At 38.9% G+C, this 14,194-nt stretch overlaps 1 protein-coding gene across 1 annotated transcript in view; it reads right to left on the reverse strand.

The window, feature by feature from the left end:
- The window catches only part of ANO4 (anoctamin 4), a gene marked incomplete at its 5' end in the record, with an annotated part of 223,755 nt that overhangs the window by 193,992 nt on the left and 15,569 nt on the right, over positions 1 to 14,194 (reverse strand). Inside the window, one exon of the mRNA XM_024732131.1 lies at positions 11,936 to 12,040. Coding sequence (XP_024587899.1) covers positions 11,936 to 12,040 — 105 coding nt within the window. The remainder of the gene's footprint in view (positions 1 to 11,935; positions 12,041 to 14,194) is intronic.

Below are 14,194 nucleotides of genomic sequence, written 5' to 3' on the forward strand. Positions count from 1 at the left end.
AACAAGATAAACCCCCATAAAAACAACTAAATGAAGTGGAGATAGGCAACCTTCCAGAAAAAGAATTCAGAATAATGATAGTGAAGATGATCCAGGACCTCGGAAAAAGAATGGAGGCAAAGACTGAGAAGATGCAAGAAATGTTTAACAAAGACCTAGAACAATTAAAGAACAAACAGAGATGAACAATAAAATAACTGTAATGAAAACTACACTACAAGGAATCAATAGCAGAATAACTGAGGGAGAAGAACGGATAAGTGACCTGGAAGACAGAATGGTGGAATTCACTACTGCAGAACAGAATAAAGAAAAAAGAATGAAAAGAAATGAAGACAGCCTAAGAGACCTCTGGGACAACATTAAACACAACAACATTCGCATTATAGGGGTGCCAGAAAGAGAAGAGTAAGAGAAAGGAAAGAGAGAGAGAAAACATATTTGAAGAGATTATAATCAAAAACTTCTCTAACATGGGAAAGGAAATAGCCACCCAAGTCCAGAAAGTGCAGAAAGTCCCAGGCAGGATAAACCCAAGGAGAAACACTCCAAGACCCATGGTAATCAAACTGACAAAAATTAAAGACAAAGAAAACTTATTGAAAGCAACAAGGGAAAAACGACAAATAACATACAAGGGAACTCTCATAAGGTTAACAGCTGATTTCTCAGCAGAAACTCTAGAAGATAACACTTTCTTCTCAAGTGCACATGGAACATTCTCCAGGATAGATCACATCTTGGGCCACACATCGAGCCTCAGTAAATTCAAGAAAATTGAAATCATATCAAGCATCATTTCGGACCACAACGCTATGAGATTAGAAAGGAATTACAGGGAAAAAAATGTAAAAAAGACAAACACATGGAGTCTAAACAATACATTATGAAATAACCAAGAGATCACTGAAGAGATCAAAGTGAAAATCAAAAAATACTTAGAGACAAATAACAATGAAAACACGATAATCCAAAAGCTATGGGATGCAGCAAAAGCAGTTCTAAGAGGGAATTTTAGAGCTATACAAGCCTACCTCAAGAAACAAGAAAAATCTCAAATAAACAATCTAACCTTACACCTAAAGGAACTAGGTACATGTAAAAGTATGAGATTAGATCACTCCCTAACACCATACACAAAAATAAGCTCAAATGGATTAAAGACCTAAATATAAGACCAGAAACTCTTAGAGGAAAACATAGGCAGAACACTCTATGACATAAATCACAGCAAGATCAAAAAATCTTCCTAAAAACAAAAGTCCAGGACCAGATGGCTTCACAGGTGAATTCTATCAAACATTTAGAGAAGAGCTAACATCCACCCTTCTCAAACTCTTCCAAAAATTGCAGAGGAAGGAACACTCCCAAACTCATTCTATGAGGCCACCATCACCCTGATACCAAAACCAGACAAAGATACTACAAAAAAAGAAAATTACAGACCAATATCACTGATAAATATAGATGCAAAAATCCTCAACAAAATACTAGCAAACAGAATCCATCAACACATTAAAAGGATCATACACCATGATCATCCCTGGGATTTATCCAAGGGATGCAAGGATTCTTCAATATATGCAAATCAATCAATGTCATACACCATATTAATAAATTGAAGAATAAAAACCATATGATCAACTCAGTAGATGCAGAAAAAGCTTCTTACAAAAGTCAACACCCATTTATGATAAAAACTCTCCAGAAAGTGGGCATAGAGGGAACCTACGTCAACGTAATAAAGGCCATATACGACAAACGCACAGCAGAGAACATTCTCAATGGTGAAACACTGAAAGCATTTCCTCTAAGGTCAGGAACAAGACAAGGATGTCCACTCTCACCACTATTCTTCAACACAGTTTTGGAAGTCCTAGCCACGGCAATCAGAGAAGAAAAAGAAATAAAAGGAATACAAATTGGAAAAGAAGAAGTAAAACTGTCACTGTTTGCAGATGACATGATACTCTATATAGAGAATCCTACCGATGCCACCAGAAAACTACTAGAGCTAATCAGTGAATTTGGTAAAGTCGCAGGATACAAAATTAATGCACAGAAATCTCTTGCATTCCTATACACTAATGATGAAAAATCTGACAGAGAAATTAAGGAAACACTCCCATTTACCATTGTAACAAAAAGAATAAAATACCTAGGAATAAACTTACCTAGGGAGACAAAAGACCTTTGTGCAGAAAACTGTAAGACACTGATGAAAGACATTAAAAATGATACCAACAGATGGAGAGATATACCATGTTGTTGGATTGGAAGAATCAATATTGTGAAAATGACTATACTAAAAAGCAATCTACAGATTCAATGCAATCCCTATCAAATTCCCAATGGCATTTTTTACAGAACTAGAACAAAAAATCTTAAAATTTGTATGGAAACACAAAAGACCCTGAATAGCCACAGCAGTCTTGAGGGAGAAAAACGGAGCTGGAGGAAACAGAATACCTAACTTCAGACTATACTACAAAGCTACAGTAATCAAGACAATATGGTACTGTCCCAAAAACAGAAACATAGATCAATGGAACAAGACAGAAAGCCCAGAGATAAACCCAAGCACCTATGGTCAACTAATCTATGAAAAGGAGGCAAGAATATACAATGGAGAAAAGACAGTCTCTTCAATAAGTGGTGCTCGGAAAACAGGACAGCTACATGTAAAAACATGAAATTAGAACATTCCCTAACACCATACACAAAAATAAACTCAAAATGGATTAGAGACCTAAACGTAACACTGGACACTATAAAACTCTTAGAGGAAAATGTAGGAAGAACACTCTTTGACATAAGTCCCAGCAAGATCTAATAAAAAGGAATGAAATTGGGTCATTTGTTGAGACGTTGGATGGATCTGGAGACTGTCATACAGAGTGAAGTAAGTCAGAAAGAAAAAAACAAATATTGTATGTTAACGCATATATGCGGAGCCTAGAAAAATGGTACAGATGAACCGGTTTGCGGGGCATAAATAGAGACACAGATGTAGAGAACAAACGTATGGACACCAAGCGGGGAAGGCGGCGGGGAGGTGGGGGTGGTGGTGTGATGAATTGGGCGATTGGGATTGACATGTATACACTGATGTGTATAAAATTGATGAACTAATAAGAACCTGCTGTATAAAAAAAGAAAAATTAAATTTAAAAAAATTTTTTTAAAAAGAAAAAGGAGAAAAGAAAACGCTCAGCTGAACATGTGGTCAGTAAGAAGACTGTAGAACATGTAAACACTCCGCAGAATAAACATGTGTCCTTTGTCAGTATTTCACCATTGTCACTGATAGATCCGCTTTAACCACAAGGTAAAGTTTAGGAACAAAGTGCAGCCTCCTTTGATGCGAACTTTCATTCTGTTCTTTAAGAAAACCCCCAACTCTGAAGTTCACCTATTTTTAGAAATCTATTTATTCAACAAGTAGTTACTGAGTACCTACCCTGGGCATACAGTGTGCTGGGCTAAAAGCTGGGGCTTAAGTACTAGACATGACAGGCAAGACCCCTGACCTCACAGAGCTCAGGGTCCAGCCAAGGTGGGAGCAGGGCCTCTCCTTCTCTGGCACAGACGTGACAAACATCCTCTTCATGCAAACAAGGTCACTTGTTAATGGATCCCTTTACCTCCTCATACTTTTTTTCTCGAATAAAAAAGTGTTTGATAATTATCTGCCTGGTAGAATTCTGTAATTAGGGTCATTAAATAAGAGAGTCCAATGTTCAGAGAAGTCAATTAAGAATGGCAAGAGAGAGAAAGAGAGAGAATTTTAAAATTCCATGCAAACCAGGTATGGACCTGCATTGTATTCAGACTCAGGAAGGGCTGTGTGAACGAAACTTGGCAGTTAACATGGGTCCCAGTAGGTGGGTACCATGCATTTGGGAAAGCAAGAGAGATTCCCAAATGATTCTCTTTTGCAAAAAGCAGGCACTCAGCCTAAAGAGACCCAGGAACTAAACAGCAGGGAATCACATTTAACAACTGAACAAGGGTCAAGAAACTCAAATTGCCTGGGAGACCAAAATTCAGCTACAGCCTCTGAGTAAAGCCACAAACTCAGCATTGAAAAGAGATTTCTGAGGGCTGGCTTGTGATACTCTCCCAGAATGGAGGCAGAACAGAGAAGGCAGAGGGCCAGGAAGCAGGAGATGCTGACATTCTTCCTGTGTGGGAAGGCAAATTTGCCGCCGGAGTACTGAATCTACTCATCAAATATCTGCAATTATTTCCATTATTCCTTCAGTGAAAATCATTTGGGATGTTAGCGATTATTCGATTCTCTTGGGAAAAGAGACTGCAAATATACCGCAAGGGCTCAAACAAACAAGTGAACTGATTATCTTCTGTCACTTGTTCATTAAACCAACATTTAGTTTAGGTGCGGGAGGTATAAACACGACCAAGACATGACTGGGAAGCCTTGTACCTCCAGACAAGAGGATGAAATTGAGGAAGCAGTGCTATAAAGGCAACAAAAAAACAAATCGCAAATGTTTTAGACTGTTTCAGAAACAGCCTAAAAGGGTAAAAAATAAATTCCAAAAAATCAAATCGTTCGACTCCCTGCTCTTTTTAAAAAATAACCCCACCTTGGCATTATAGTTCAGGAGTACTTTAATCTCAGTATTTTCTGATGCAGAGAAAATAAAGTGAAATGATAGGTCACTGAAGAAGACATGAAAGGGCTGGGCAGTATAATCCAGGTATCCATATTTGTCCTCCAGCGTGCCAGTTCATTACACTATTTTTATCCCGAGTTCCAAATTATTACATCTGATGCGCAGAATTCTGAAGGTATTACATATTGACCTCAAAGCCTCATTAGAAAATGAAAAAAAAAAAGAAAAAAGATTGTTCATGTCTCAGTTTAAACACTTACCTGGCTGTTTTATAACCAGTTCATCTTTACATTTAGGGTCCCTTTCAGGTGAAGGCCCAAGGCAGCTCCAAATTTGACCCAAGGGCTAGCTAGCAAACAAGAGGTGCTCAGTGCTCATCTAAAATAAAAGCTGGTTTAAGATGATATCAATTGCCATTCTCTTCTTATTCTAATTATCTCAGTGCCGTTGCTTGAAAGAATCTGTTTTTCTCTTGGATTCGGAGTTAAATAGGAAGAAAGTGGGAAAGGACGACAATTTATTCAGAGCCAACCAGGTGTGAAGGATTGTGAGGCTTGGTTTCTCCTTTCAGCCTCAGAACACCTTAGGAGACAGGCAGTATGAGAAAGAAGCCAGGTTCAGAGGTGCGAAGTATGGTCACACAGCTCGTAAGTGACAGAGATGAATCTGAACCCAGGTCTGACTCCCAAATCCAGGCTATTTCTAGCTGACTCCTTGGTTTTGTGGAAAGCATTCTACTGTTCTTAAATCATGTTTGGCTTTCAAGAACAGGAAGTCATTTAACCAGCAAACAATTGTCACAGTTTTAACATTTATCTGAATATAGCTCGACTTTACATCTGTAGCCCGACAAGTCTGACACTTTTACAAATTTAACAAATAGATCAAATTAAATGTTTCTTAAAAATTCAGGAAAACACAGAGCCTCAGCACAGCTTTGAGCACCTTAGGCTGGGATTTTAAGAACCAAACACTGCTTAGCATTTATATGGCACTAGCAAGACTAGGACCCTCTAGAAGTTCAAAGAGAAAAGAGAAAGAGGGTCCCTCTAGGACCCTCTACTCTTCAAATGAATCTGATAACGTCCCTAAGGCAGAGACTGCCTGGTGGACCAAGAAGAAGAAAAAGTAAGCCTAATTTAGAAAACTCAAAATAAATAATTGGAAAGGACATAAGTCCTTCCTTAGCTGGCTTTATTCCTTTCTAATAAGTCAGTGGTTTTCAAAGTGTGCTCCTGGGAACCCCAGGATTCTTTTGAGGAACTTCAGGGGCCATGGAGGCCAAAAAGGAAACTGCGCAAAGTCCTACACCGTTTACCCCTACCTACCCCAAGCAGCTCAGTTATCTGTCTTACACAGATATTATATGTGATAATATATAATTATATTCTAATTATATATTTATATTACATAATATCAATATTATTATTATATATAAAAATATATGGGGGGGAAAAGACAGATTCCAACTTTTAAAAAGTTTGGAGACCTCTGCTAGTGTGTTATGGCAACAATTAAATGGGTATGTTAACATTTCCCCAAAGAAAAACTGGGATAAGTAAGCTGGGGTTCTAATGGTTACAGATGTGAGAGCAGGCACTTTTCTTCTGCCGTGGAAAGTTAACTCGAAATGCTTTAAGATTCAAAATGTGCCTTTAAAAAAACAAGTCATGAGTTTTTAAAAAATGTGTGGTTGGGAAGGATGCTGTTTATAAAATTACAGAGCATACACGACGGCACGGGGTGCCCACAATACACTCTGCAAAGGGGCCGAGATCATTAACTCGTTCCCAAGACAGCGTGTTTCTTAAGAAGAGCTTCTCTTGCAACTGCTCCATTCTAAAGAAAAGACAGACACCTTGGTCACTTCTGTAACAAGGCAGCTAACGATGGCACCTCTTCCAGCACTGGGAACGATATTTAGAGAAGGACTGTACACCTGATGCAAACTTTGCTCAGTAGCCTCGGTTCCCTTCTCGCAACTAGAAACAAGATCAGTAATGTTGTGCATTAAAAATCCTAAAAGTCTACTGACCATAATTGTCCCTTCTCTGGAAAGAGCGTGAGCTTTGGATGCAGACAAACCTGAGTTCAAACTCTAGTCCTCCCACTTACTATTAGATTGAGTGCTTTAACTTGTTCAAGCTTTAATTTCTTTACCTTTTACGTGGGGATAATACAACGTACCAGAGAGGATTGTTGTGAGGAATGAAGAAAGGTGGCCGCCAACACGTCGACAGCGCTTACCGTGTGCCAGGCACTAAGGGCTTTGCATAGATTGTCTATAACTACCTCCCTTTTATAGATGTGGAAATTAAGGCAAAGAGAGTTTAAGACTAAATAAAATAATACAGGTAAAACGTCAACCACAGAGTTGCCAGACAAGATGTTCAACTGATGTCAGTTCCTCCCTCTCCCTCATCTTTCCCTTTGAAACAGCATAGCCATGTGAATTAAAAATACAATGGGAGGGCTTCCCTGGTGGCGCAGTGATTGAGAGTCTGCCTGCCGATGCAGGGGACACAGGTTCGTGCCCCGGTCCGGGAAGATCCCACATGCCGCGGAGCGGCTGGGCCCGTGAGCCATGGCCACTGAGCCTGCGCGTCCGGAGCCTGTGCTCCGCAATGGGAGAGGCCACAACAGTGAGAGGCCCGCATACCGCAAAAAAAAAAAAATAATAATAATACAATGGGAAATCAGGGCTCAAGACACTGGATTCAAAATGACTCACTGGATGTCACTGAGGAATGACTAGGTCTCATCACCCACAGAAGCAAGAGCACCACCAATGTGGGAACAGCTATATGATCGCTTAGGGGCCTATGCAGGCACAAAGGGTCGGACTATAGTGTAACAATCATCCAATAATCCTTCCAACCTCCCAGTTCTCCTTCCAAATACTTTGCTATTTGCTCTCTTTCGTTCCCTAGTCCATTAGACCCTAATGGACTATATCACAACAAAGTCTGTCAGGGTATGAATGCCGCTCAGGAGTCCCCAGAGTCTATACAGTTGGCCCTCTATATCCACAGGTTTCCCATCTGAGGATACAACCAACCCATCCGCAGCAGACAGTTTCATTTCAGTCATTGCTGACATTCCCACTCCTCTACCTCACATATCCAGAGCTGCACAAAGGTTCTGGAGGTTTTGCAAACTACTCTGGTCTCCAAGCTGCTCCACTGGCTACTGCTGAGCTGCCCCCTTTGTGAGTCTACAGTGGAATTCACTCACTCACGCATTAACAAAATTTACTGAGCAGCTACCGTACTCCATACTCTGCTCAAGGAACTGGGTATACAACAAAGAAACAGGAAGATGAGACTGCTGCCTTCGCAGAGCCTCCAAAGTTCCCTGAATGCTGAAGGATCTGTTCCTTCCTCAGGCTGCAGAATCTCAGCCGTGGCTGGCAGTTCAGGTAGCCCAGGCACAGTCCCCACAGGCACACAACACAGCCACTCCCTCTCTTCCCACCCACCTACAAGAAGCCATGCTACCATTGCAGGACACTCCAAGGAAGCCTGTCTTAGGACATTCCTCCTGTCTATTTCTCTCTCTCTCTCTTCTTCTCCTATCTAAGCATCAGGCACTCAGGAGCTCAGACTTTCAGAGAACAAAAGGCAGGAACTTTAGGCAACACAAAACTCTGCAGAGGACTTCCCTGGTGGCGCAGTGGTTAAGGATCCGCCTGCCAATGCAGGGGACATGGGTTCAAGCTCTGGTCTGGGAAAATCCAACATGCCGTGGAGCAACTAAACCCATGACCCACAACTACTGAGCCTGAGCTCTGAAACCCGCAAGCCACAACTACTGAGCACACATGCCACAACTACTGAAGCCCACACGCCTAGAGCCTGCGCTCCGCAACAAGAGAAGCCACCACAATGAGAAGCCCGGGAACCACAATGAAGAATAGCCCGCGCACAGCAAGAAGACCCAATGCAGCCAAAAACAAGCAAATAAGTAAATAAATAAATTTATTAAAAACAAAAAACTCTGCTAAAACAAAGGCGTTGAAGAGACCTGGCTGCTAACTTGGGATGAGAATAGAGAGGGAGGGGAAAAAAACATGAAGGAAAAAATACACACACACCCAAACACAAGTATCCCCTTACATTAGACTGCCGCATATAAAGGCTTTTCTCCAAGAAAGCAAATGGGTTGCTTTCATTTTGAACAATAAGACAAAGTTTTTCCTGAATCCAACTGTGCACCAGAACGTTCACCACTGCTTTAAAGAGTTATGCCTAGTACAGTACCTGGCATATGACAGGTGAGATGGATACATGAGTGGATGGATAAAATAACTCTTTCCTTCCTATAAGCCATACATCTGATATGGGGGAAGTTGAAAAACAACTTATGGATGGTTAACCATTCTGAGACATCTTCTTTTGAACAGATGAAGCTATACTTAGGGCATAACCAATATAGGAAAAAATGTAAATGTATTTTACAACGTAGAAGCATGGTAGAGGATTTCTTGCATCCAGATGTAACAACCTAAGAATCAAACTGTAAAAATCCAAAGTAGTTCACTTTTTCCTAATCATTTTTATCTCACTTTTTATTTAGCATAACAAGGACTGACATACAATGAAATATTGACTTTATCATATATTAATCATATCGCCTGGGGAGGTATACTCACCTTTAAAATGGAGAAAATAGTATCTATTAATTACAGTTGTTTTAACAATGACAAGAGATAGTAAGGGAGAGCACTTACTATGATGGCTGCTAAGACACTCAAGAAATGTTTGAAACATGCGCGCACACACGCGCGCACACACACGCGCACACACACACACACACACACACACAGAGTCTTCCTCCTCAATCTTGAAGGTCATACATATATGTCCACAAATTCTAAGAAACAGTGAAATCTTTCCATCATCCTGCTAATCCCAATAAAAACATCTGTAGCAGACAAGGAGTTTTACTGATGTTCAAATCCTATATTTTTTACATTTTTTATATTTTGGTCTTTCAAAGCTTTCTACAAACAATAATCTAAGGTACAGTCCCTTGAAGAACCAAGCCATGTGTTTTTATACTTAGAAATTTCAATGAACTGGTTAAACATCTGAATCATATTTGGAATCTCTAGTTAGACTCTGTAGGTAGATAAACGGCCCAAATCTTTCTTACCAGAGTTGCCCCAGACTGTGTGGACAGCTTCCCAAACCTACTTAGCATAAAACTTGTTTTTTAAACAAGAAAATAAACAGATTAATTCCCAAACACTGGAAAATTCTTAAACCTATAAAACTTGATTTGCTTTCTAAAATGAAGTAATATTTCCTTTTCCTTGTTTTTAAATTTAAATATTAAGTTCTCACAAACTTGTACTCTTCTACTTGTTCATAAAGAGATCACCATTCTAAACTATAAAATAGTTAACATCATAAACAAATGTGTTTTTACTAAGGTGTGCTCACAAAAATTATGATAAAAATAGTCTTATGAACATTTAGTTCGTTTTTTTTTACAATATTACTAGCTTTTTGATAAGTAAGTTTTTTTAACATCTTTATTGGAGTATAATTGCTTTACAATGGTGTGTTAGTTTCTGCTTTATAACAAAGTGAATCAGCTATACGTATACATATATCCCCATATCTCCTCCCTCTTGCATCTCCCTCCGTCTCACGCTCCCTATCCCACCTCTCTAGGTGGTCACAAAGCACCGAGCTGATCTCCCTGTGCTATGTGGCTGCTTCCCGCTAGCTATCAGTTTTACATTTGGTAGTGTTATGTTCATGCCACTCTCTCACTTTGTCCCAGCTTACCCTTCCCCCTCCCCATGTCCTCAAGTCCATTCTCTAGTAGATCTGCGTCTTTATTCCCATCCTAAGTTCATTCAGCCCTAAAAAAATTGAAGTTCATCTCCTATATCTGCATAGAAGCCAGCTTTTATCATTTATTTAAAAAAATCCTTTCAGCAAAGTATAATCTATCATCTTTCAAATCAAAGGAAGTAATTACACAATTTTATAACTTTCCATGAAAAGTTAATTTCTTTCCAATGTCTATTAATTTGATTTTTATTCTCCCGGGGACATTTTTTCGCTTTTATTCAGTAACCTAGTATGAAGGGATTGCCCACCCAGAACAAATAGTTGGTCCTCTTATAGTCTTCATTAAAAATATTTCTCTCAGAAGTAGCCTCATCTTCTTCAATTCCAGGATCCTTCACCTCAGTGTTTAAACCCTATACCAAGTACATTCATGAAGGAATTCAAAGAAGGGTAGGAGACTCTCCATTCCACTCTGGTCTCCATTATTTATCTTATTATGTCGGCACTTAACTTCTCCCACCCTGAGCTGTCCTACCTGTAAAGTGGACATAGTAATTACCCCATAAGGTCAGGAGGGTAGTGCAATGACAAAAGGGGATAAATAGTACTAAAATGCTTTAAAATGTTCACAGAAAATATAGAAATATAAATATAATTTAGAAATATGTATTTCATTGTATAGAAATGCAATGTCACAAAACTAAAAGTAGCAAAAGATTGCAGTAGTTCTTTATACAAGGCTCTTCCAGTCTACACTCTTCAAATCCAATATTACATAATACTATTTGATATTAAAAGACTAACATTATCTAGAATTAGAGCTCTAACAGCAGAACATGAATGCTGATGACTTAGTATGTGATACTGCATCCCCATCCTCAATGCTAAATCTCTAACCTGAGCAAATGTATTGATTATGATAAAGTTCTTAGTGAAAACTGTATAACAGTAAAACAGTGGAAGAAGAGTAAACCTTGATTAATCAAAATGCTTAGAAAAGAGGAGTTTACTTCTCGGTCACGGCCCAGCATCAATGACTCCAATACCCATTTTGGACAATAAAATTCCCCTGATTTCAGCTTACTGCGTCAACATTTACTTCTTATTACTGATATCTGAGTGAAGGAATAGTATTCTGTTTTCTTAAAGATTTTTCTTTGATTATGATTAATCAAGGAATCTAAAAAATTATAATACCCAGTTACTTACTAAATATTATAGCATACTAACTATACAGAATTTATAATCCCTCTACAGTTTTCCCACTAGGCTTCATCGAAGACCCCAAAACTATGTGGTTCAGTTTCAAAAATTAAGCCAGCATTTCACTAACCATCTCTCCTGGTATCAAAATTATTTTACACAGCATCTCTTTTAAGACATCATTTTATTTTAAAGCTTGGCATCTAAGGTTTCTAGTTTTATTACCCCTCCCAAGTGTTATAACACTTTCTCCTTTCACGGTGAATTTAAAATTGGAGTGAAACTTACTTTCTTGTATTGCATTAAGAATCTCTGAAAAGTCCACATCACTCTTTGGCCCGTCAGGTAGTATTTGCATATCCAGCTGGTAGCTTTGCAAATCCACACCTCCTTCTAGAGAAACGAAAGATATTCACGGAGTTTGCACTGGTTATCACACAGCCCAGCATCAGGGTCCCAAGGAGAAGCAATGTCAAAATCTAAAAAGAACAGCCAGCTGCTTTGCCAATGATCCTCCCACGTGGACAAATGACTTTTAAAAAATGAGGAACATTACCAGCCATTTGCCCCTTATGGGACCAAAAAGGTTTAATTGTATTTCCAAGGCAAAAATAAGGCAATTACTTTATTAAAATACCACATACTTCATAGCATTTATGGATGATTTCCTAGGTGAAGAATATAATATGCTAGCCTCCACCCAAGGACATTTAAAATTATTCTCAGCTTCTACATGGCTAAAAAGGGACATTCACCACTAATACTTTATGAAACCATCTTCCTTAAAATGGTTATAATTTATTTATAGGAAAGGATATAATATTCCTGATATCACAGAAAAACGGTATCAATTTTTCCTCTCACAGTTGGACTTCCCTTGTTATATCATTTACTTTTCAATTATACCAGAATACTTTAATTTATTCTATGAAGTAGTTAAGGCCCTTGTACTAGGTTTGCCCAATGTATTTTTGGTGTGTTCTAAAGAAAGAGGTTTTTTTAATGCTGCTCCACACACCTATACAACACTTAAGGAAGTCAAAGAAACCAAGATATCAAAAAGTAGCTTCATCATTAATAATAATAAATCTCTGAATGCTTCTTAAAATAATCAGTAAGAACATCTCCAATCTGATGAGTCTGGAAGGGCTAAACGTCAGTGCTAAAATAAACGACAGCCTGATAAACAAAATGGGGCACACTCTAGCTTCCAAAATGTTTGTAGAAATAATTCTTTCATAGTCGCAGGAATTATTCTTAGCCTTGAAAAAAATTTCAGTTACATCCCTAAAACTCAAGAAGAATAAGATACAGCTGCTATCTTACAAGAACACTCATTCTGGGAGGGGAATGGACACAAGTAACCATAATAGAAGGTGAGCCTTAGGAGGGCAGGAACTTTTGTCTGCATGTTATAACCCATCACTTAGAACAGTGTCTAGCACAGGGTAGGCCCTCAACTAATGTAGATGGAACGAATTTATGAGGATATGCGGTACTTATGAAACAAAGGCAGGAGGGTAACAAGTAAAGCTATAAGCTCAGATTCTGGAGGCAGACAAACCAGCATTCAAATTCTTACTAGGGAACACCAAATCTCTCTAGATATTAGTTTCCTCATCCATGAAATGGGCGACTGTAACAGTCACACAGAGTAGCCATGAGGATTAAATGAGATAACGCATGAAAAGCTCTTAGCTGTCATAGCACTCAGTAAATGGAAGCCATTACTATTATCATCCATAATAATTTATTATATAGCAACACTGGCATTTCTACAGAAACTATCCAGCCATTGAATAATGAGAAAGAATCCGTAAGTCAATTATTTGGGACCAGCATGCATTTAAGGTGACAGTTAAACACTGCAGACACAGCAGTGAATTTTTAAATGCATGCATTCAGTTGGCTCATTGCAAGGGCTGAAGTTATCAGTGAGATTAAGCTTCTCAATGGTACAGAACAAAGATGTCTTCCTGCTGGCCCAGAATTTAAATGGGCTGTCTGCTTTTTTCTCCACCATGGCCAGCTACCTTGAATGGGTAGGGAAAACTTTTGATGCTTTTCAACCTCTACTAAGGCTAGTCACCTTTGTTCTGCTCAATAACCAAAGACCCAAAGATCTCACAATGACATCGACAGGGGAAAAAAAAAAAAAATTCAATACCACTTTTCAGCCAGGCTGTGTGCTATGTACTTTATTATCTCACTTAGTTTCTACTCTAACCTTGAAAAGGAGGTGCAGTAAGAAGTAGTAATTTGCCCCAAAAAGCCACTAAGTTGTAAAGATGTAATACCAACCCATGCCCTTAACCGGTCTTTAAAATCACACATACCCAAGCAGTCAAAAACACAGGCTGTTAGAAATAAGAAAATTTACCATTTTTTGGGGCACAAACCCGTGTCCCCTGCATCGGTAGGCGGACTCTCAACCACTGCGCCACCAGGGAAGCCCTGAACAATTTTTAAAAATGAAAAACAGCAACAAAATTCATGTGCTCTCCAAATTTACCTTTAGCTTTTCTCACACTTGATTGACAGGAGTGA

The sequence above is a fragment of the Neophocaena asiaeorientalis genome, unplaced genomic scaffold (genome assembly GCF_003031525.2).
Source record: "Neophocaena asiaeorientalis asiaeorientalis breed wild unplaced genomic scaffold, Neophocaena_asiaeorientalis_V1.1 scaffold418, whole genome shotgun sequence".
Lineage (NCBI taxonomy): Eukaryota > Metazoa > Chordata > Mammalia > Artiodactyla > Phocoenidae > Neophocaena > Neophocaena asiaeorientalis.